This window comes from Balaenoptera ricei, chromosome 3, assembly GCF_028023285.1.
Source record: "Balaenoptera ricei isolate mBalRic1 chromosome 3, mBalRic1.hap2, whole genome shotgun sequence".
In the NCBI taxonomy this organism is placed as follows: Eukaryota; Metazoa; Chordata; class Mammalia; order Artiodactyla; family Balaenopteridae; genus Balaenoptera; species Balaenoptera ricei.
Window position 1 is genome coordinate 66,909 of NC_082641.1, and position 23,952 is coordinate 90,860.

Here is a 23,952-nt window from a genome sequence, read left to right on the forward strand (position 1 = left end):
AAGCCGGCCTGGCTTCGGGGAGGCTCACAGGGAGGCCGCTGCCCGTGGTGCCTGTTCATCTGCGCCCGGCACTCCGCCCGGCCGCCTGCTCTCGCGCCCCGTCTCTCCACGTGCGCCGTGTGCCGGTGGCCCCGCTCCCCGTTTGACTTCTGGGGGCATGAGGCATGTGCTCAAGACACTGGAATTCTGGCCCAGGTTCAAAGTCGGTGCTTCATGAAGAGGGAAATAGTCCAGGACAGGCAGGACGGACTACCTGTGGCCACCGCCCTGGTCGCCTCCAGTCACCTCAGCCAGCTGGGAGGGTCACCTCCCCAGTCCAGGTGAGCCTGGTCAAGGGCGGGCCAGGTGGGAGGTCCGGGGCGGCGGTGGGGGCTGTCACCCCTCGCCTGTGGAGGGTCGGGGGCTGCGGGCGGAGCTGATGTCAGATGCACGCTCTGCAGTGCGGCTGAGTCAGTCCCCATGGGGTCCCCACTGGGTCCTCTTCCTGAATTCGTGTGACCACGGCCCCCAGCCCACAGGGGCCGCCCGGCTGCCCTGGAACTCGAGGGCCAGAGGGGCTGGGGCACCGTGTGCCCTCCTCACCTCACACCACCCGACGGAGGTGGGCCCAGGCCAGCTCGGAGTTCACCGCATGGCTCCTTTTAAGAGCACGTGTGCGTGTGCGAGGGTGCACGTGAGTATTTGATCGGTGTCCAGACTAGAGGCTCCAGGAAGCCAGCCCATGACTCCAGATCTGCCCCTGAGACTGGGAATGTACGTACCTGGTGGGAAAATGGGTAAAGGTGGAGATTCTTACCTGTTGTGCATGTGTTAAAATATACATAACATAAAACTTAACATTTTAACCAGTTTTAAGTGTACAGTTCACTGGTATTAAGTACACTGACAGTGTTAGCAACGACCACCACCATCCGTCTCTGTAACTCTTCATCCTGTAAAACTGAAACTCTGTCCCCGTAAACATTCCTCCCCCCTCCCCCGGCCCCCGGCCCCACCATCCTCCTCCTCTCTCCAGGAATCCGACTCCTCTGGGTCCCTTACGTGAGTGGAATCCTACAGGATTTGTCCTTTTGTGACTGGTGTATGTCACTGAGCATAATGTCCTCAGGGTCCATCCATGTTGGAGCCTGTGTCGGAATTTCCTTCCTTTTTAAGGCTGAATAACGTTCCATTGTATGAATGGACCACCTTGTGTTTATCCTTCATCTGCTGATGGACACTTGGGCTGCTTCCCCCTCTTGGCTATTGTGAATATGCTGCTGTGAACATGGGTGGACATACATCTCCTCGAGACCCTGCTTTCAGTTTTTTCAGTTATATCCCCAGAAGTAGTGGATTATATGGTAGCTCTATGCTTAATTTTTTGAGGAACTTCCATACCGTTTTCCACAGTGGCTGCACCATTTTACATTCCCACCAACAGTGTGTAAGGAAGGATTCCTATTTTTCCACATCCTTGCCAACATTTGTTATGTCTTGACAGTAGCCATCCCAACAGGTATGAGGTGGTACCTCATTTGTGGTTTTTATTTGCATTTCCTTAGTGATCAGTGATGTTGAGCATCTTTTCATGTGTTTATTGGCAATTCCTGTGCCTTTGGCGAAATGTCTATTTGCATCCTTTGCCCATTTTTAAATTGGTTGTTCGTCTTTAATTGTTGAGTTGTAGGATCTGTTCATATGTTTTGGATATTAATCCCGTATCAGATATATGATTTGTAATACTTTCTCCTATGATAGGTTGCCTTTTCACTTTATTGATAGTGTCCTTTGATGCGCAAAGGTTTTAAATTTTTTTTTTTTTTTAAAGATTTATTGATGGATTGCTATGTTGGGTCTTCGTTTCTGTGCTAGGGCTTTCTCTAGTTGCGGCGAGCGGGGGCCACTCTTCATCGCGATGTGCGGGCCTCTCACTATTGCGGCCTCTCTTGTTGCGGAGCACAGGCTCCAGATGCGCAGGCTCAGTAGTTGTGGCTCACGGGCCTAGTTGCTCCGCGGCATGTGGGATCTTCCCAGACCAGGGCTCGAACGCGTGTCCCCTGCATTGGCAGGCAGATTCTCAACCACTGCGCCACCAGGGAAGCCTAGGTTTTAAATTTTGATGTAGTTTAATTTGTCTTTTTTTCTTTTCTTGCCTGTGCTTTTGGTGTTATATGCAAGAAAGCTTTGCTAGATTCAGCCATGAAGCTTTTCCCCTATGTTTTCTTCTAAGAGTTTTATCTCTACTTTAGGTCTTCATCCCTTTTGAGGTAACTTTTGTATATGGTGTTAAGTACGGGTCCAACTTCATTCTTTTCCAAGTGGATGTCCATTTCCCCAGCATTTGTTGGAAAGACTGTCCTTTCCTCATTGAACGATCTTGGCACCCTTGTCAAACATCATTGACCATATGTGTGAGGGTTTATTTCTGTGCTCTCTATTCTGTTCCATTGGCCTATACTTACCCGGTTTATAGATAAAAAAGTGAAGGCCCAGAGAGGGCCCATAATATGGCCGAAGTCACATGGTAAGTGGTGGTTAGGCTGGAATTCGGATGAAGGGTGCCCTGGTCCTCGCCCTGTCCATGCAGAGGTGGGGAGCTCAGGGGGCGCATCTGACCCACCCACTCTTCCCACCAGATGACACTCCAGACCAGCTGCGCTGGGCCTCACCTTGTTTATATAGGTTCAAACTAGCTGCCAGCAATTCAGGGAAGTTTTAAGATGGCAAAGGTCCCACTGAATTTGCCTTCAAACAGTGCAAAGAACCAGAGAGGGAAATACCTGCCCCCAAGACCCAGAAAGGGTAAATTCCAGGGAGAAGCTGACAGTCCCCTAAGAGCCAGGGAAGGCTCAGGAGCGCAGTGGCAGCGAAAGGGGTTGGGGAGGACCCTACACAGGGGCGTGGAGGAGAGCTGGGGGCCCCTGCATAGCAAGCCCCATCACCGCAGAGCAGGAGGCCAGAGAAGCCCACCACCTGAGATGGTGCCCACAGGTACCCACCGCCCAACAAGCCCACCACTCTGTCCATTTAGGGCAGTGCCTCCCTCTTGTGTGAAGCTCAGGAAAGTTCACCTGACATTTGTAAAAGGGGCAAAGCAGGGACTACAAGGAACATCTCAGAACCCCTGTAGTCTACAGCCAGTGTCTCAGAGACGACCAGAGACAGGCACCCATTAAAAAAGAGCCAACTCTATAAAAAAGAAATAATGCAGAACGGAAGTAACTCAGAAATTAAAGATAGAATATCCGGAAGGGAAAAAGTTGAAGAATAAAAACCGTAGGGAATAAAAATTCAAAACTGAAAAGGACCTTTTCCAGAGCTAACGTTGGTGAGGTGAGGTTTGCAGGACAGGGTGCACGGAGGACCACCGGAGCCCAGGACACGGAGGAAGCACAGGTGAGCTGGGGTGGACCTCAGACACAGCAGGCACAGTGGGTTCCACCCTGCAAGTCCTTGGTGGAGCCATGGTCAGCTGAACAGGAGACAGTTTCTGAGAAACGTTCCTCCCGTGTTCCTTTAACTGGGAAGTTCCTGGAGAATGTGCTCCAGCAACACAGAGGGAGTCACCCTAGAGGAGGCTGGGGTCCTGAGTGGGCAGTGCCTGGACGGACCATGCAGGTGGGGCGGGGGACTGAGAAAGACTGACTCATAGAGCCTGCGGAAGGCTCATTCCACGGGGCCTCCAAAGGATGTGGAGGACAAGGCAGGTTTAAAGAAAACCAGGCAAGTGAGTCATTGTTCAGTGGGGGCTGGAGTTGTGCAAGAAAGGAAATAACTGTAGTAAGTTGGCCCCCTCCCTTCCCTCTCCTCCCTCCCTCTCCCCCTCCCCCCTCCCCCTCCCCTTCCCCCTCTTTCTCCTTCCTCCCTTCTGCCCCCACAATGGCTGGTTCTGGGCTGTGAGGCTGTAGCAGGTTAGGGTTAGAGATGAAAGTTCCTGCGTCTCCCCCCCCCCCCCACAATAAACCCAAATGTCAGATAGCCAGGGACGGTAGGGGTGGCCTCTGCCTTAAGCTGAAGGAAATGACAGGACAGATATTCAGAGAAGAGTGTTCCAGTCAGAAGGAGCAGCACCTGCGAGGCCCCAGGAGCAGGCGGAGGAGAGGGCAGAGCCTGGAGGGTCTTGGCCGCACCCTCTCCGCAAGCACGGGGTCCTGTGGATCCTGACCCTGAAGGTAGCTCAGCTTCAGCACATGGGTGGCCCCAGGCCATGCTGGGCTCCCCTTCCAGGCCACGGCTCCCAGGGCCAGCTGCTTCCCTGGAAGGAGGGCACTGTCCCTCCCCTGCTCTGTGCCGCAAGAGCGGTGAATGTGCAGGCAACTGGTTTCCCACTGGACCCTCGAGTTGGCTGAGACCCTGAGGGTCTGCTGAGGGGTGGGACCTGCCCACCGCTCCTTGTTTCCTGCTGACAGGAGCCTCAGAGGAGGAGATGTCGGGAGCAGGGGGCCGTGTGGCCAGGCTGGGGTCTGCAGGGGCCTCAGGGTGACTGCTGGCACCAGGCAGGGGCCCTGGGAGGTGGAGGTGTGGGGTGGGGTCAGACCGGGTGGGAACCCTGGCTCTGCCCATCCCCTGAGGCACCTCACCTTCTCCTACTTCATCTACGACCCTTGCCAGCCGCCACAAGCAACGTTTCTGGTGTTCGGGAACAACCCCTGAATCGCATTTATTGACTCAAATGTCCCTGTGCCGGCAGAGCTCCTGGTTCACTCTCTGCTTTGCCTGCGTCCCAGGCACCCCCTGGCTCTAATGCAGTCCTGGACCCCCAGCCACATCCGGGCCTTCTGGACGGACATCCACTGGGTGGCCCTTGCCCTTTCCTGGGGCCTCTGTCCTGGGGCCTCCTGGGAGTGAGCCTCTGGGGAGGCACCTAGAGCCCCCGCTGCTGGGCCCCTCTCCACCCGCAGGCGGGGACCCTGGGCCTCCCACGGACACTCCTGCAGATTCAAGGGTGCAGGTGCATGTCGGCCACCCTCGCCTGGCGGCCTCGTCCTACACCTCCCTGCCCCCACCCTGCTGCAGGCCAGGCGGGCACCCCAAGCTGACAGACCTTGTACGATGGCAGCCTTCCCAGGAGTGGGAAGCCCTGCCTGGCTGTGCCCACAACGGGAGGGGCCCTCAAGGGACAGCCCGCAGAGACAAGGGCAGCGGCGGCTCTCGACAAAATGCTCCAGATCTTTCTGTGGCCTCCAGGCGAAGTGAGGTGGGGGAGAGAGGGCACAGACCTGAACAAGGACTGCCCGAGCAACACAGCTGTTCCCCCGGGAACCGTGCGGCCTGACACCTGCGCTAGGCACCTGCAGGGTGACAGCACACCCCTCGGCTGGTGTGTCGGGGCGGGGGGAGGGTGTGGAGGAGGAAGGGAGGGGACAGGCGGGCAGAGCCAGATAGCAGTCAAGCTCATGTAGCTGTCACATCACTGAGCTCCCAGGATGGCCACGTCTGAGAGACAGACGTGGAGACACGGTGGGCAGTGAGGGCCAGGGCGCACCTTGGGGGCTGCCTCTTTTCCAAGCTCTCTTTCCTGCCAGGTGTCGGCCACCCTGCCGCCCTGGGAGGACAAACGATCCAGGAAAGAGGAATTTGTCCCCAGCTGGTGGGAAGTTTGGGGGGAGTGGGAGGTCCCGGCCCCACGGAGCCCACTTGCAGCTGGAGGTCCGAGTGCAGAGAGGAGGGAGGTCGGTCCTGAGGAGAAGGCCTGCGAGCTGCAGCGCCAGAGGGGAAGCGCTGCGGTGCGGGGGTGGGTCAGGGTGGTCACGGTGGAGAAGAAAATGGGGGACGCCCACACGTACTCTGCGAACCGGTGTGTGTGCGCAGGACCTGTGCGAACAGGAAGTTCAGAGGGAAGTCGTGTCCGGCCGACCTCGAGGGAACGCTGCCTGGGGGGGCCTGGAGTCAGCCGCGTGCCGGTGGGAACAACGCCCAAGGTCTCCCACGCGGGGCTCCCCCTGAATCCCTGGCGCTTCACAGGTGGCACCGCCCTGGCAAGGGTCACGCTGTTGGTGTCCAGTCCCGGTGACTGCCCCCTGCTCTGCAGAGGCTGCAGGCTTCGGGGACAGGCACGGCCAAGGTGGGGTGGAGGGAAGGAGGGGGAGGGGACGCTGGTTCCTCCCGCGCTTGTCCTGCCCTGGGAAGTGGCAGCAAGAAGCACAGAGGCATCTCGCTCAGGCTGGTTCCCGATGGGACTGGGTGGGTGGAGGTGACTGACGCCTAGACAACAGGCTAGAAGGGGTTCCCTGAGACACGTGGGCGCTGTCTTCCCACGCAGGGGATGCAGGCTCTGACTACAAAGCTTCAAATCCTCGGGGCACCCACCCAGGTGTCGCTGCCCGCATTCCTGGGTCTGAGGGTTCCCCTACAGGCCTGGACTTGACAGGGTGGACCCACCTTACCTCTGCCACTCCAAGATATGCCCTCCCAGCGTCATACACACGCTTACTTATTCTTTTTAACAAAAAGAAGAAAAAAATAAAAACCTACAAAAATGGTACAAAAGCACTCCATGCTTCTTAAAAAGTGGTCAGGAATGGTGGAAATTTTTAAAAAGTAAAAAGAAATTAAAGTTCACCTATAACCTGAGTTATTCACCCAGATTTTTTTCTGTGCATAATGCACTTTACTGTGAAGTGCATTATTATTTTTTTCTGTGCATAATGCACTTTACTGTATTTTTAAAGTAGTTAAAATCAGCAGTTGCATCTTGATCCTTTATTGGATCAAGATGCAACTGCTGATTTTAACTACTTTAAAAATACAGCAATACAGCTGCATGTTGTTCCATGTCAAAAAAATATAAGACCGTTCACTCAGCTGACACTTTTGAGCCCCTGTTCTGCAGTAGATGCCCTGCTCTTCCTCGGATAGAGGTGAACAGAACAGACCTGGTGAGTTTACCCGTTAGACACAGGAGCAAAGAAACACCTGCTATAACTTCAGGCAGGAATATGCCCTACAGAAGGCAGAGCAGGGAGAGATGGACAGCGGTGGCCTTTGACTTGAGGTAGATATTCTCTCTGAGGACACGGGATCAGAGAGCTAGCCCTGCGAGTATCTGGAAAAGAGCTTTCTCAGAGTGGGAGCAAGTGCAAAGGTCCTGAGGCACACACGCTGGTCTGTGAGGCCAGGGAAGGTAGCTGGGGCTTGGGTGGGGGCGAGATTTTGCTCAGAGCCGGGCAGGTGCCAGGAATGACTCCCTTGGCTGCGACTGACTGTGGGGTGGGCGCGAGCGCTGGAGACCTCACAGGGCTGGCTGCGGCGACGGTGGTTGGTGGGGCTTGGGTGGGGACATGGTTGGTGCTGAGGGGTTGCCTGGGGACTGCGAAGGGACTGGGCGTGCAGGGGCAACACAAGCCCCCACCCAACCCCCGCCGGGGCAAGGACGGTGGCAGCGGTCGGGGCCGAGGTTTCCGGGAGGGGGGCCCTCAGACGTTGGGGCAGAATGCCCAGGATGTGAGGCCAGGCTCACGGCGTGTCCCCGGGGGCTCCGGGACCAGACCCACAGGCCGAGCCCAGTGAGGGAAGGGGAGCTTTCAAAGTCTGGACGTGTCCGCCAGGACGGAGGAGGGGAGGGGCCGGATGGTCCGGGTGGAGGAGGGGGAAGGAGCAGCCAGAGGGGTGGGAAGGGCCCCGCTGGAGGCCTGGCTCCTTCGAACCAGAAATGTCGGGATCGAGACTTACACGAACTGCCCTGCGGCTCCAGGAAGGTGCAGGGTTAAAAGTATTACATGAATATTTTTAAACTGTAAAACCCTTTGATTTTAGCAACAACCTAATTGGAGCAAGCGGAGCAGGACATGCTACGCTCACGTTACACATTCGGATCCGGAGGCCGGGACCCAGCTGCTCGGGGAGTCTGGGCCCCGCACCTCCGCCCCGCGGGCAGGTGCGCGCTCGGCCTCAGCGGGCGCAGGTGGAAGGGGGCGCGCGACTGCGGGCGAGGAATAGAGGGTCTGGGGCTCCCGCGGGGAGCACGGGGGCCTCGAGGGGCACAGGCACCCTGGAGCGGACAGACCCTTGGGTAGACCACGAGGACACGAGAGGCGCAGAGCGCGACCCCACCGCGGCGCACACAGATCCGGAGGACCATGGGGACGGGGGGGGCGCAGGGCGGGACCCCACCGTGGCGCACAGAGATCCCGGGGACCACGGGGACGCGGGGGGCGCAGGGCAGGACCCCACCGTGGTGCACACAGACCCGGGGACCGTTGGCCGGGCGGAGATGCGCGCGCGCGCCCCCTGCCGCCTCCCGGGCTCGGTCGTCTCCGGGGCGGGGCGGCTCGCGTGCCGGGGTGGGGCTGTCCTTCCGCGGCCACAGCCGCCGCCTGGTCCCCGAGATGCGAGCGCCGGCAGCCGCGCAGCCACAGCTCCCTGTCCCCGCGGACACCTCCCGCGGGCGCGCTTGAGCCTCCGCGCCCCGCCGGCCGGGTAAGTGCGCTGGACGTGCTCCGCAGGTCCAACTCCGCGAGGGAGACCCTAGCGCAGGGCCGTCTTCCCAAGGCTCCCTCACCCTCGACCCCCCCCATCCCCCTCCACTCACCCCATCCTCACGTCGCCAGGCCCTGGGGTCCAACGGGCCGCTTCTCACCTAAAAATAAAAACAGGGCTTTTGAGGAAAGCCAGTCCACTTTCACTGCTTGCGGTCCCTCAGTTTCCCGGCCTGGGAGCGTCCGACCCCCGCGCTGGGGGAGCTGGGCTAATTGCCCTTTGCTCTTGGCCCAGTTTCTTTCGGAACTGTTTTGGGCAGATGCTGGGGGGCGGGGGGGGCGGGACTCTGAATTGGACTCCTGAGCCCTCTCCAGGGCAGCTGGTGAGGGGAGGCCCCCAGCCGGGGGGGGTCCCAGAGCTGGGGGTGCACAGCTCAGCCCCCTCCTTCGGGGCCGGGAGCGCCAGCCTTGGTTCTCACACTCTGGAAGGGCGGAAGGCGTGTGTTCCAGGAATTCACTGGGTTTCAGTTAGTGGCACCAAGAAAGTTTTTTTCCCTAAAGTCTTATTTTGAGTGGCGGAAAATCCCAGATTGTGGATACTTTGTGAGAGGCACAGGCCCTCAACACTTCAGGGACCCGGTGTTGCTGCTGTGACCACCCGCCCCCCTTGGGGAGGGGGCTGCCCACAGGGCAGGTGACCAGCCAGAGTCAGAGTTCAGAGGCCTTGGGCAGTTTGCCCTTGGGTTCCTCGTCTGTTTCCTGGTTGGTCTGAAGGGCTGGGGCCGGAGGCGTCAGCCCCCCTTGGAAGCATCCAGTGGGTCTCCAGCTGTGGCCGCCCTGTGACTCACGCGGGCCTCTGTGTGACCAGCCAGAGGCTCTGGTCCTCGAGGGGCCGGGCGCAGAGGGGGTGCGTGAGTGTGTGCCCTGGGCATCTGCCCCCTTGCTCTGGGCACTCAACAGTGGTGAACTGGACTTCTCCCGGCCTGGTCAGCAGCCCAGCCCACCCAGGACACTCTCCCGGGGCCTCTGGCAGAGGCGGGCTTCTGAGCCGGCTGGCCTCCACCCAGCGTCCGCCATCAGGGCCTGGAGCCTGGTTTCTGCAGCCTCCTGGGCCCAAGCCCGATCCCGGTGGAGGCCTCAGGACCCACTCGTGGTCAGCTGAGCAGCCGGTGGGCAGTGTGGCCCTGACGGGGCCTGTGCCGCCTCCAGCAGCCGTGGCTGCAGGCTCCCTGTTTGCGGATGATGACTTCCAGGCGGGTACCGGGCAGTCTGGACTCGGACCGCGTGCGTGTTTCCCTCTTAGCTCAGTCCCAGAGCGGTGCGGCCCCGTGGACGGGGCACACATGCTGCGCGGGAGCCGAGGGCACCGCTACATGGCACGGGAGGATCTTTTATTCTTGTTTTTCGCTTGTGTGTATTTTCTGAAATGGTCAGCTATTATTTTTACCATAAAAGGTTCTTATGAAAGTTCAGATTTCTCTGAGAAACACAGCTCAGAGCTTCTGGGGGGCAGGCCCTCGTGCTGCCTCAGTGGCGCATTTCTGTGGGGAGTTTGGTCCGATCCGATGAGGGCTTCATGTTTTTGAGGAAAGTGCACAGTATTTAGTAAAATGGAGCCCATATTTAGGATTCCTAGGGCAGGAATTGGCAGGAACTGGACCCCAAGCCACGGCTATTCCAGGGGACAACGGCTGGCCCCCTTGATTTCTCCCTCACCCCCGAAGGGGTACCTGGAGAGTCTTTATCTGCCCTGGTGTTTTTTGCCATAGCCCCTGTTTTTAGGCCCCTTCCACCAAGGGAGGACGGGCCTTGTGGGCCAGCTGGCAGGCCACGTGCGCGGCTGGGGAGGGCCCGCACCCGGGAGCCTGGACCCTGTCTCGGCTCCTGCTGTGGGGAGGGGGTTTTGGCTGGAGGAAAGTGAGGGGCCGGCTCTGCCCCCCCGAAGTGTCCTGTGGCCCCTGCTCCTCTTCCCTGTCACCTCCAGCCCGCACCACCCCTGCTCTGAGCTCGGACTCACTTAGGGAATGGTGGTGCTGGGGATGGGCCTCCTGGGGCCGAGGCAGGTCAGCCAGCCCCCTCACCTTTGATCTTGAGGGGCGTCCGGCCCCTCTCGTGTGTGGGGAAGCATCCCTGACCGGTTTCCCCCCAGGCTGGGGCCAGGCCGGGTCCGGCTCTGGCCTCTCCTGCTTGAGTTGAAAGCCCTTGCAGTTCAGATGGGATGACCTTGCCCGCCGGGTTCCAGCTTCCCAGAGAAGCGCAGGCCTGGTGGCCGTGGCTCAGGGTGAGCCGAGAAGGCTGGACCCTTCCGAAGCATCCGTCCACCCGTTCCTGCTCCAGCTTGCGGCCACCGGGGCCCTATCCCCGCTCACCCACCCCAGCCCATCTCTCCAGAGCTCTAGTGTTTCCTCTGCCGCGTCCTCCCCAGCAGCTTAAAAACCAGCTTTTGACCCCCAAGCCCCCGCAGCTGCCACCCATCCCTGCCTCTCCTCTCAGAATGCCCCACAGGCGCTCCTAGCCCCGCTGCGCGGTTCTCTCCTGCCGCGCCCCGTCTTCCTGGCCACTCCAGACATTTTATTTATGTCTATATACAAATTTGTGTTCTTTGTTTTTAGTGAGGTAAAATTCACACTACATAAAATTAACCATTTAAAAATTTGCAGTTCAGTGGTATTTATTGAGTATATTGCCAAAGTTGCGCAACTACCACCTCTAATTCCAAAACATTTTCTTCATCCCAAACGGAAACTCTATACCCTTTAAGCAGTCACTCCCCATTCTTTTTTCCTCCAGCCCCTGGCAACCATTCACCTACTTTCTGTCTCTGTGGGTTTGCCTGTTCTGGACATTCCATATAAATGCAATCAATATGTGTCCTTCTGTGTCTGCCTTCTTTTTCACATAGCATGGTGTTTCCAAGCTTCGTCTGTGCTGTAGGGACCTCAGAGCTTTGTTCCTTCTCATGGCTGAGCAATAGTCCACTGTGTGGAGGGACCACATTTTGCTTATCCATTCGTCAGTCAATGGGCATTTAGGTTGTTTCTGCTTTTTTGGCTCTTGTGAATAATGATGCTGTGAGTATTTGTGTGCCAGATTTTGCTTGAACATATGTTTTCAGTTCTCTTGGGTATATACCTAGGAGTGGAATTGCTGGGTCGTATAGTGACCCTATGTTTAACTTTTTGAGGAAATACTAAACTGTTTTCTACAGGAGCTGTGCCATTTTTCATCCCCACCAGCACGGCACAAGGGTCCCAATTTCTCCAGAATCTCACCAACACTTGTTATTTTCCTTTTTTTTTTTTAATATTATGGCCATTGTCATGGGTATGAAGTGGTATCTCATTGTGGGTTTGATTTACATTTCTTTAGTGAGTAATGATGTTGAGCATCTTTTCATGTGCTTGTTGACCATTTGTATGTTTTTGGGGGGAGAAAGGTCTATTCAAGTCCTTTGCTCATTTTTAATTCGGTTGTTTGTCTTTTTGTTGTTGAGTTTTAAGAGTTCTTTATGTAGTTTGTATACCAGACCTTTATCAGATATATGATTTGCAGATATTTTCTCCCATCTGTGAGTTGTCTCTTCACTTTCTTGATAGTGTCCTTTGAAGCCCAACTTTTAAACTTTGATGGGGTTCAATTTATCTCATTTTTCTTTTCTTACCTGTGCTTTTGGTGACATATCTAAGAATCCATTGCCAAATGTAAGGTCATGAAGATATAGCCCTATGTTTTCTTTTAGCTCCTACACTTAGGTCTTTAACTAACTTTGGTTAATTTTTGTAAAGGGTGTGAGGTAGGGGTCCAGCTTCACTTTTTGGTATTGGATGTCCATTTGTGCCAGCACCTTTTGGTGAAGAGACTGTTCTTTCCCCGTTGAATGGCTTTGTTGAAAATCAGTTGACCACGTTATGTTTATTCTTGTGCCACATTTCTCTTTTTTCAATGCTTTTTAAAAAAACTTATTTATTTAATTTATTTATTTTTGGCTGCGTTGGGTCTTCATTGCTGCATGCGGGCTTTCTCTAGTTGCAGTGAGCAGGGGCTACTCTTCATTGCGGTGCATGGGCTTCTCACTGGGGTGGCTTCTCTCATTGCAGAGCATGGGCTCTAGGCGCATGGGCTTCAGTAGTTGTGGCACTCAGTAGCTGTGCCTCATGGGCTCTAGAACACAGGCTCAGTGGTTGTGGCGCACTGGCTTAGTTGCTCTGTGGCACGTGGGATCTTCACGGAACAGGGCTCTAACCCGTGTCCCCTGCATTGGCAGGCAGATTCTTAATCACTGCGCCACCAGGGAAGCCCTCAATGCTTTTTAAAAACCTTTTTATTACGAAAATTTTCAAATCTTTTACAAAAGTGGAGAGAATTTTATAACGAGTCTAATTTATTCATCAAGTATCATAGATGGTCAGCTGGCAATATTGGCTGATTTAGTGTCATGTAAACCCCACCCTGCTCCGCAGATTACACAGAAACAAATCGCTGACGTCTCATCCTTTCACAGGTGTTAGCGTGTATCTCTAAAACGTGTGAACTTTAAAAATCAGCTTTTTATGTTTTTTACTTAATTTTTTGTTTGAGTTGAGAGACTTTAATTCATATAAAGAAGTATTAACAACAGCAGAAAGAGAGCTCGGAAGGGTACTCAGGGCTGAGGGAGGTGCCGAGAGGGCTCGCCTGTACCTGGGGGTTCAGGCTCTGGGCTGGCGGAGATGTTTCGCTGAGTTTCCCAGCCTCCGTAAGAGGTGAGCAGGAACAAGAAGACACGGGGGACGCACGGGAACCAGAAGCCCCTCACTCTGCGCTCGCTACAGAGGAGAAATGCTCGAAGGGTCCAGCCCATCTGTGCAGCGCAAGCCCGAAGGGTACCAATACACCGCTTCCCAGTGGGGTGCTACCACCTCCCACTCCTGGCCTTCGTGCTGTGGTTGCCAAACCTTGACATCTGCGTAGGTTATAAACCCCACAACACATCGTTGTCATTGCTGTTTAAACAGTCAATTATCTTTCAGAGATAGTTAGATAGTAACAAGGAGTCTTGCATTCTTACCCGTGCAGTTACCACTTCCTGTGCTTTCTGTTCCATTTTGTGGATCCACGTTACCATCTGGTATCATTTTCCTTTGGCCTGAAGACACTCTTTCACATTTCTTATAGTGTGGGTCAGCTGGCAATGAATTCTTTCAGCTTTGTTATGTCTGAAAAAGTCTTAATTTAGCCTTAATTTTTGAAAGATATTTTCACAGAGTTTAGAATTCTAGTTTCAGGTTTTTTCTTTGAGTGCTTTAAAATTGCTGCCCCACTGTCTCCTCATGTACATGTTTCTCAGGAGGCATCTGCTGTCATACTTATCTTTGTTTCTTTGTACCCAATGCTATTTTCTCTGGTGGCTTTTAAGATTATTCTATTTATCTCTGGTTTTGAGTCATTTGATTATGATGTGCCTGGTGTAGTTTTCTTCCTGTTTCTTGTGCTTGGGGTTCATTGACGTCTTGAATCTGTGGGTTTATAGTTTTCATTGTTTGGACAAATTTCTGCTATTATTACTTAAATTTTTTCTGTCACCTCTATTACCCTCCTATTCTTTAGGGCCCCAGTTACACATATTAAACCTATTGAAATACCTAAATATTTAATTTTTATTTTGGTGCTGTTGTAAACGGTATGGTTTTTTAAAAATTTGTATTCCAATTGTTCATTGCTAGTGTATAGAAACACAATTGACTTTTTTATATTGTCCTTTTTCCTGGTGACCTTGCTGGACTCAATTATTATAAGTTATAAAAGATTTGTCTTAGCCAAATTTTGGGATTTTCTGTATGTACCATCCTGTTGTCTGTGAACATTAAGGGGAATGGTGATAGAGCGCATCTTTGTCTTATTCATGATCTCTGGGGATGTATACAGTCTTTCACTGTTAGGTGTGATGTCAGCTGTAGGTTTTTTTGGTAGATGTCCTTTATCAGGTTAATTAAGTTCCTTTCTATTCCTAGTTTGATCAGAGGTTTTTTTTTTATTATTAGGCATGGATTTGGATTTTGTCAAATGCATTTTATGTATGTTGAGGTGACCATATATTTTTTTTTCTTTTATTTTTTAATAAAGTGAATTATACTGGTCAATTTCTGGGTGTCGAATCGGGCTTGAATTCCTTGAGCAAACCCCATTTGTGATGTGTTGTGCTCTTTATATATTGTTGGATCCCATTTGCTAATATCTAATTGAAGATTTTTGTGCCTATGTTCATGAGGGATTTTCGTCCATCCTTTTCTCAAAATGTCTTTGGTTTTGGTATCGGGGTAATGCTGAACTTATAAATGAGTTGGCAATTTTTCATTTAATTTTTAGTTTTCTGCAAACAATTGGTATTATTTCTTCCTTAAATTGGTAGAATTTACCAGTGAATCCATCTGGGCTTTTGCTTTTGTTTGTTGTTGTTGGAATAAATACAGGGCTAAACAGCTTATCTGTTTTTTCTTGAGTGAGCTTGGTAGTTTATGTCACGCAAGAAATTGGTCCATTTCATCTAAATTGTTGAATTTGTGGGGATAGTATTTGTTTTAGTCTGCTTGGGCTGCCGTATCAAAATACCACAGACTGGGTGGCTTAATCAACACCTAAAAACAATGAAAATCTATTTCTCACAGTTCTGGAGGCTGGGGAGTCCAAGATCAAGGTGCCTACTGATTTGATTTCTGATGAGAGTGCTCTTCTTGGCTTGCACATGGTGAAGACACAGCTCTCCTCTCTCTTCCTCTTCTTATAAGGGCAACAGTTCTATCAGATCAGGACTCCACCTGTATGACCTCATTTCACCTTAATCATCTCCTTAGAGGTCCATCTCCAATACAAGTCAAATGGGGGATTAGGGCTTTAACATATGAATTTGGTGGGCACACAGCTAAGTTCATAGCAGTGTTCTCTTATTTTCCTTCTAATGTCTGTGGGATCTGTAGTGATGTCCCTTCTTTTATTATTCATGATATTAGTAATCCATATCTTCTCTATTTCTTGATCAGTCTAGCAAGAGGTTTATCAATTTTGTTGATCTTTTCAAAGAACCAACTCTTGGTTTTGTTGATTTTTCTGTGTTTCCATTTTAAGTTTCATTGATTTTTCCTCTTTATTATTTCCACCTTTCTGCTTGATTTAGATTTGTTTTCTCTTCTTCTAATTACTTAAAGTGGAAGCTTAGATTACTTATTTGAAACGTTTAATTGTTTTCTAATATAAACATTTAATGTTATCAGTGTCCATCAAAGTACTGCTCAGCTGTATCCCGCAGAGTTTGATATGCTGTATTTTCATTTTCATTCAGTTCAAAATACGTCTAAATTTCTTTGAGACTTTCTCTTTGACCCATGGTTATTTAGAAATGGGTTGCTTACCAAATAGTTGGGAATTTTCCATATATCTTTCTAGTTTAATTCCATTATTGTTAGAGAACATACTTTGTATTTTTATTCTTTTAAGTTTGTTAAGGATTGTTCTAAGTTCAAGAATATGGTCTATCTTGATGAATGTTCCATGTACAAAGAATATGTATTCTGCTGTTGTTGGCTGGAGTAGTCTATATATTTCAATTAGTCTACATCTGTTGTTGTTTGGATATTCTATATCCTTTGTGATTTTCTGTTTGTTTGCTCTATTGATTACTGAGAGAGGAATGTTGAAGTTACTAATGAATTATCCTTTCAGTTTTATTAGTGTTTGCTTCCTGTATTTCGAAGCTGTGGCTGAGGCATTCTCAATTAGGATTGCTATGTCTTCTTGGAAAATTGGCCCCTTTATTCTTTTATAATATCCCTCTTTGTCCCTGGTAATATTCCTTTGTCTGAAGTCTGCTTTGTCTGATACTCACACAGCTACTCCAGCTGTACTTTTGGTTAGTGTATCTTTTTTGATCCATTTACTTTACCTACTTATGTCAATAGTCAAAGTGTGTTTCTTATACTTAAAGTGGATCCATGACATGTTTCCAATATTTTCACTGCACTTTCTGGACAGGGTGGAAATCGTGGGTCTGACTCTGCTTCCTCTTCCAGGTTGTACACACTTGAGGCCAGGGGAGGGCTCCTAACCTCCTCTCTGGGTCAGCTGGCCCAGAGCCTGGTGTTGAGGGGGTCACCGGTCTGCAGGATGTTTGTGAGGGCTCAGACATCCTCACTGCACGGGAAAATCAAGATTCTGATGCACTCCCTGAGGAGATGGGCGGGCTGACCAGCCTCAGGGCACAGACACTGACTGCAGTGTCCGTGTCCACACTGCTGGTGGAGGCCAGCAGGCACGGTCAGCTGGGCTCAGTGCGGCTGCGAGTTAGTGGCCAAAGTGGAAGCCCAGCGTTGTGGAGTGGAGAGAGATTTTACGTGGAAAAGAGGAAGCCTGTGTGCCTAGAAATACCGGCCGCGGGGAGGAGTGGGAGGCGCAACCTGGCCGCAGACGGCACTGGGATCGCCCGCCTGCCCGGAGCCCTGACCCAGCACACGGTCCTCGGCGCCCACGGCCACGTGTCCTGCTCTCGGACACCCTGCGGAGTGGCTCCCGTTTCCTGGCGCCTCAGGGTGTTTACCTGCCGGAAGCTTTCCCAGCACAGGGCTGTTCGTCTCAGGAGTGTGGTGACAGGACTGCGTTCTCTGGCCAGGCTGGCGGCCGCAAGGCTGCCCATCAAAGGGGAGAGGTCATGAGCCGGCTTCAATCTTGGCTGGGAGGGGGTGGTTCACCCCCCCCCACCCCCGGTGCCGGTCGTGCCCCCGGGCATCTCGCTCAGCCAGCGCTGGGGGCCCATGCAGGTCGTGCCCCCGGGCATCTCGCTCAGCCAGCGCTGGGGGCGGACAGGGCGCCGGGCCTCCGCTGCCGCTGCCGCCGCCTTGGTGGTTTGGGGGGGTATGGAGGGCACTGGGGTCTCTTCAGTGTGACCAACTTGATGCCCCTTTTTTCCTTAGGGCCCGAGACGATGATTCCGCCGGGGGAGTGCCTGTATGCTGGGAGGAAAAGAAGGAAGCCCATTCAGAAACAGTAAAGTATCCGTCTTCTGTTTTTGTTGACTGTTACTGATGGAGGGGAGGCATTTGTGTTTTCATTGAAAAAAGTGAATTTTAGAAACAAAGTGAGTGAGGCGAGGTTTTGGTCAAGCCTTCCTGAGGGTGCGGGGACCCGCAGGACCAGCGGGGGTCGGGCTGGGCAGGGGACACTCTTGGTGCTCGGGAGCGCAGGTGGGACCCTGGGCCGCCTTCCCAGCCCTGATTGGATGCTGAGGTCTGGCCCAGGGTGCCCCTCACCCCCCCCAGGTAAGACCCCGTCCTCATCCTTGGCTGCACGCAGCACGGTGCCTCTGGGCTTCACCCCAAGCGAAAGGAGACCGGGGCTCGTCCTCTCGGCCTGGGGCGTCCGGGGGGTGGAGTGGGGTGGGGGAAGGGAACCCCAGGCACGGCCCCCGCCAGCCCCGGGACACAGCACCACGCTCACATCCCCCACCTGCCCGTGGCTGGCCAGTGGGGCTAGGGGCCATGAAGCGGGTGGCCTGCAGTCACGGAACTGGTCTGCAGAGAGCGGCTCCCAGAGCCCAGGGCTGCGTCCGTCCTGGGACAGGTCCTGTGGTGTGTCCACCATGGCTGGGGCTGTGTGTGTGTGTGTGTGTGTGTGTGTGTGTGTGTGTGTGTGTGTGTGAGCCTCTGTGTGTGTGTAATACAGATGTGTGAATGTGTGATGTAGCTTCATGTGTGTAACACAGCCCTGTCTGGGTGTGGGCGTGTGTGTGTGTGCACCTGCAGTAGTGTCTATGTGGGGATCTGGGTTTCTGGGACCCAGGCCACCCTCCAGGCCCCCAGGGGCTGCAGGACCCCATGAGAGGTCGACAGGAATGCGGGCACCTCCAGTCCCAAGGATGGGTGTCAAAGGCTGGTGAGGCTGGACTTTGGAAAGTGGTTGTCACCTGAGTCACTTGTGTGGCCGCTGTGGGCCTTGGGATGGAGCTAGGGTGCTGGGGGAAGTGTTCAGCCTGGTCTGCAGGTGAGAGGGGGCAGGTGCGGGGGGCAGAGCTATGCACCAGGAGGAGGTGGTGCGGGGGGACTATGTCCTGAGCTCATTTGTTCTGGTGAGAACATTTGTCACCTTAAATAAGGAAAGAAGTACCTGGAGAGGCAGCTGTGTACACCAGGATCTGGGGGGCTGTGTACACCAGGATCTGAGGGGCTGCGTACACCAGGATCTGGGGGCTGTGTACACCGGGATCTGGGGGGCTGTGTACACCGGGATCTGGGGGGCTGCTTACACCGGGATCTGGGGGGCTGCTTACACCGGGATCTGGGGGGCTGTGTACACCGGGATCTGGGGGCTGTGTACACCGGGATCTGGGGGGCTGTGTACACCGGGATCTGAGGGGCTGCTTACACCGGGATCTGGGGGGCTGTGTACACCGGGATCTGGGGAGTGCTGTGTACACCGGGATCTGGGGGGCTGTGTACACCGGGATCTGGGGGGCTGTGTACATGGGAATCTGGGGGGCTGTGTACACCGGGATCTGGGGGGCTGCTTACACCGGGATCTGGGGGCTGTGTACACTGGGATCTGGGGGCTGTGTGCACGGGGATCTGGGGGGCTGTGTACACCAGGATCTGGGGAGTGCTGTGTACACCGGGATCTGGGTGGCTGTGTACATGGGGATCTGGGGGGCTGTGTACACCGGGATCTGGGGGGCTGCGTACACCGGGATCTGGGGGCTGTGTACACGGGGATCTGGGGGGCTGTGTACACCGGGATCTGGGGAGTGCTGTGTACACCGGGATCTGGGGGGCTGAGAGCATTAACGCACAAGTCAGCGAACACGGTGTGCAGCACAGGAGCTCCCTGCCTCTGTGCACAAGGGGCCACGTCCGCACACACGGCCGTGCACCTTCGACACTGTCCCTCATGGGTTCCTTGTCCAGCTGTGCGGGGCACACCGTGCTTTGTTGTCACTAGCCCTCCGCCAGCGTCCGTTCCGACTGGCTCACAGGCGCCGCTGCGCTGAGTGACTTCGTGCCTGGTGTCGGACTCGTGCTCGTAGTTGGAGAGGCCACCGCCGTGGCTGTGTGCTGGCCGTTCCCTCGCGGGCCTGAGCAGGCTTGTTAACTGTTTACTGTGACAGTGGTGGATTCCTCGGCTTTGACACAAACCCTGCGCCCGCAGCCCCTGCCTGGCCCCTTCTGTGTCACCCTCACAGACTTGGGGTCAGTGATGCATACAGAGGCTCGCGCTGCCTGCCATGCTGTGAGCAGTAAGTTTCCTGTCTTTGACCGTGGAGGCTCACGCCTTCTGCCAGGACCCGTGAACAGCAGCAGGTTACTAGCTTGCAAGCAGGTAAATCAAGGCCAGACCCAACAGGCGTATGCATTCTTGCAAGTGGGATTGCTCAGGCCAAGAGTGTGGCATTTGTGATTTCATAGGTGTCGCCAAACTGGCCGGCACTGGAGGCGTGCCCTGCCGGGCACACGGTGCGCCTCAGACTTTGGTGAATTTGCGTGTTCTTCTCATACGTGAGGCTTAGCAGCCACTGTATTTCCTTTTCTGTGAACTGTCTGTGTTGACAACTTTTGATAATTTTTCTATTGTATTGTTTATGTTTTTGCTTCTTGATTTGTAAGAGCTTGTTGTACATTGGGGAGACTAATTCTTAAATGTATTTCACATACCTTTCCCCAGTTTTTATTTTACTTGTGGTGTTCTTTGCAGTGCAGAAAGCATTTAATTTTTATGAAGTTGAATTTATTCATCTTTTACTTTGTGTGGCTAATTAATTTTATGTCACAATTGGAAAGATCTTCCCTGCTTCAAGTTTATGAGAATTTTCCCAGGATTTCGTCTAAATTTTTTGGATTCCTTAATATATATATTTAAATTTTGAGCACTCGGAATTTTTCCTGGTGTAAGGTGTGTGGTCTGAACCTCTCTCTTTTCCCCTGTGGCCACTGGTTGTTCCTAATACTTCTATTCGATAATCAGTGTTTTCCTCGCCGATTTGTAATGGCATTGGGCATCTAGACTTGTGATTTGAGGGGCAGTGAACGACAGTGGAGTGACTTGAACCCACTCCCCTGGCTGTGCCTGTGGACCCTCTGGGGGACGTGGCCGTGCCGGCTTGTCTGAGTGCCAGCGTCTGTGCATCGCAAAGGCCAGAGGAGCTGCCGGCGGTGTGCACATGTGCGGGTGCCTGGGCCCACGGCCCCTCCTGGGGTGTGAGCCCCACGGGCCAGCTTCAGTACTGCCCCCTCGCCTCGCCGAGGGCTGTGGACTGTGGTCTGGCCCCATCCTCCGTGGGTGGGCCGTGAAAGCCGCGAGCCTGTGATGCATGGAACCTGCTAGAACCCCAGGGTAGAACCTGCCCCCTGCCAGGCCCTCAGGGCTGGACCTGCGCTGGAGGGAAGCAGGGCTGGGGCGTGACCGCAGCGGCGGGTCCCTGCACCGCGGACCGGCACCTTGAGCTCAGAGGTGTGTGAGCAGCGCGGCTCCCCCCTCGTTCGCACTTTTGGTCTCGCCTGGGCTGCGACTGAAGCACGCAGAGCTGCGCGGACTTACAGTGCACAGTCTGATTGGTTTTGAGACGTGTGATCACCCGAGAAACGTTGCCGAAGCCGAGGTCACAGACACTCCCATCACATCCGAAGGTTCCTTGTGCCCTTGTCCCTCCTCCGGTAGCCTCGTCCCAGGCGACCTTGCCTGCGCTCCTGTCCGGTAGGCTGGTTTGCATTTCCTGGAATTTTCTATAAATGGGACCCTACACCGTGTGGGGCTTCTCTCCCTTGTCAAGATGATGTCGGATCCTCCGTGGTTTGTGTGCCGAGTGTGTCCTTCTTACGCCGAGTGGTGCCCGTTGTGTGGATGAACCACGTGTGTTTAGTCATCTCAGGTGGACATTTGGGTGGTTCCCAGGTTGGGGTATCACGAATAAAGCTGCTGTGAATGTTTACATACGGGTCTTTGGATGTAACGTTTTCATTTCTCTTGGGTAAACACCTAGGAGTAAGATTGTGGGTCACATATACAGCAGAGGAGGGTTTGAGTTTTTAAGAAACCACCAGACCATTTTCGAAAGCAGCTGCACCGTTTACATTCCTGGCAGCTGAGCGTGTGATTCCTCTACGTTCTCAGCGATGCCTGGGGTGTCAGTCTTGGTTTCAGCCCCTCCGATGGGTTGTGGTGGTAGCTCACCATGGTTTTAATTTGCGTTTCCCTAGTGACTAATGGTGTTGATATCCTTTCATGTGCTAATTTGCCGTCCATACAGCTTCTTTGGTGAAGAGTTTTCTAAATAATTTGCCTACCTTCTTATTGGGCTGTTTGTCTTCTTGTTGAATTGTAAAACTTCTTTACATATTCTGGATACAGGCTCTTGTTGTGAATATTTTTAACCAATCTATGCCTCCCCTTTTCATTTTCTTAATGGTGACTTTCAAAGACAATTAAAAATTTTTGAAAAAGATCAATTTATCATTTTTTTCTTTCACAAGTTTTTTTTTTAGTGTGTGTCCTAAGAGTCCCAGGACTACTCTGAGGTCTCAAAGATTTTCTCGTGTATTTTCTTGTAAACTTTCATGGTACATTTTAGACTTAGGTCTATGATCTATTTTGAGCTAATTTCAGGTATTGTGTGAGGTAAGGGCTGATGTTTCCTTGTTTTCATGGCTGTCCAGTTGATTAGCACCATTTATTGAAAAGACTTTCTTTCCCTATTGAATTGCCTCAGTATCTGTGTCAAATGAATTGACCAAAAATACGTGAGTCTGTTTCTCGGCTCTCTATTCTGTTCCATTGATCTCTGTTTCCATCTTTTCTCTAATACCAAACCGTTCGGAACATTGCAGCTTCAGAGAGGCTTCTAGTCAGTCAGGCAAGTCCTCCAACTTTGCCCTCTCATTGGCTATTCTCTGTCCTCTGCGTGTCCATGTAAAGTCTAGACTCCCTGTCATTTCTGTAAAAAGTCCTGTTGGAATTTCAGTTGGGGCTCCATTGAGCCCATGGATCCGTCTGGGGGAGTAGCACAGTCTTAACAATATTGAGTCCTACAGGCTATGTACATGGTGTGCCTTTCTGTTTGTTTATGTCTCTTTAAGTTTTTCTCAGCACTGTTTTATAGTCTCAGTTTAGGCGTCTGGAATGTCTTCTGTTGGACTTGTCCCAGGTGTGTCATGTTTCTGGCTTCCCTCATAAACCTCCTGCCAGCGAGTGGCCAGGCGCCTCCCGTGGCGGTGGTCCTTGTCCCCTCACCTCCTGCCGCGTCTCCACCCTGGGGAGTCGGGGCTTCCTCCCTGTGGCCCCGGGCTTGAGCCAGAGGCCAGCTCAGGGGGGCGTTTCCCTCCCCGTGGCCCCTCTCACCCACCTGGTGGGGGCGGGGAGGTCCCTGCCCTGGCCCCCGGAACTGGAGGGGGGGCTGCGTGGAGGGACAGCCAGGTGGTCTGAGAAAGCTGGAAGGACTAGAGCTTTTCCAGCACCTGTTTCTTCAGTTGCGAGTGTCCCCCCAGGTGCCCCTCGGGGGTGCGGGGTGGGGGCAGTCACGGCTCATCCCATCCCAGGCACATGTGGGCTGGGAGGGGCGACTGCTCCCCACAGCTCTACCCAGAGGTGAGATTTGAGCCAGGCCACCCTCTCCCCTTCTCTGGCCCCCACACCTGCTCTCAGCGCTACCTTGTTTTCTGGGGCGACTTTGAGTGTCTTTCACTCCTGGGTGGGCCTCTCCTCTGGCCGTCAAGTGCCGGTCCACACGGGGTCTGGCTCAGTCTCCCCAGGCCTCCTGGCTCTTTAAATTTTGGCTAGCAGCATGAGTAATGTTGGTGTAGGTGCCTCACGGAGGGAAAAAAAATAAAAAAGAAACAGCAGAAAGCGGCAAGATAACCAGAGAATGGGAGAAAATAATTGCAAATTGTATGTCTGTTAAGGATCTAGTATCCTGAATATATAAAGATTTCCTACAACTCAAGAACAGAAAAACAAACAACCCAATTTGAAAGTGGGCAAAGGACTTGAGTAGACATTTCTCCAAAGAAGATAAAGAGATGGCCGACAAACACGTGAAAAGATGCTTGACTTTACTGGTCATTAAGGAAATGCCAATCAAACCACAATGAGATACTGCTTTACACCTATGAGAATGGCTCTTATTTTAAAAAAGGAAAATAGCAAGTGCCGGCGAGGCTGCGGAGTGTGGCTGTGGAGGACAGTCTGGCAGCTCCTCTCAAAGTTACACCTAGAACCACTGGGTTAAGCCGGTTGTTCCGCTCTTAGGCGTGTACCCAAGAGAACCGAAAGCACATGTTCAAGCAGAAATGTGAACTCGAAGTTCATGGCTGCAGGCTTTACAATGCGCGTAAAGTGGAAGCAAGGCAAGCGCCCGTGGGCTGGTGAACAGCTGAACAGGTGCGTCGGTCCAGGCTGTAGAGCACAGCCGTGCAAAGGGGTGAAGCTCCACCCGGGCTGTGCCGTGGATGAACCTTGACGCCTGATGGCCAGTGAAGGAGGCCAGGCACGCAAAGTCTGATTCCATTTACACAAAGTGTCTAGAACGGGCAAACCTGGGGAGACAGAA

General features: G+C 53.2%; 1 protein-coding gene across 1 annotated transcript in view; it reads left to right on the forward strand.

Annotated features, from left to right (window-relative positions):
• The first annotated feature begins 8,337 nt into the window (after window positions 1-8,337).
• Window positions 8,338-23,952, forward strand: part of AHRR (aryl hydrocarbon receptor repressor) — a 74,580-nt gene continuing 58,965 nt past the window's right edge. Inside the window, exons 1-2 of the mRNA XM_059916041.1 lie at window positions 8,338-8,400; window positions 17,339-17,411. Of these exons, the coding sequence (XP_059772024.1) occupies window positions 17,350-17,411 (62 nt within the window). The 5' untranslated portion in view covers window positions 8,338-8,400; window positions 17,339-17,349. The remainder of the gene's footprint in view (window positions 8,401-17,338; window positions 17,412-23,952) is intronic.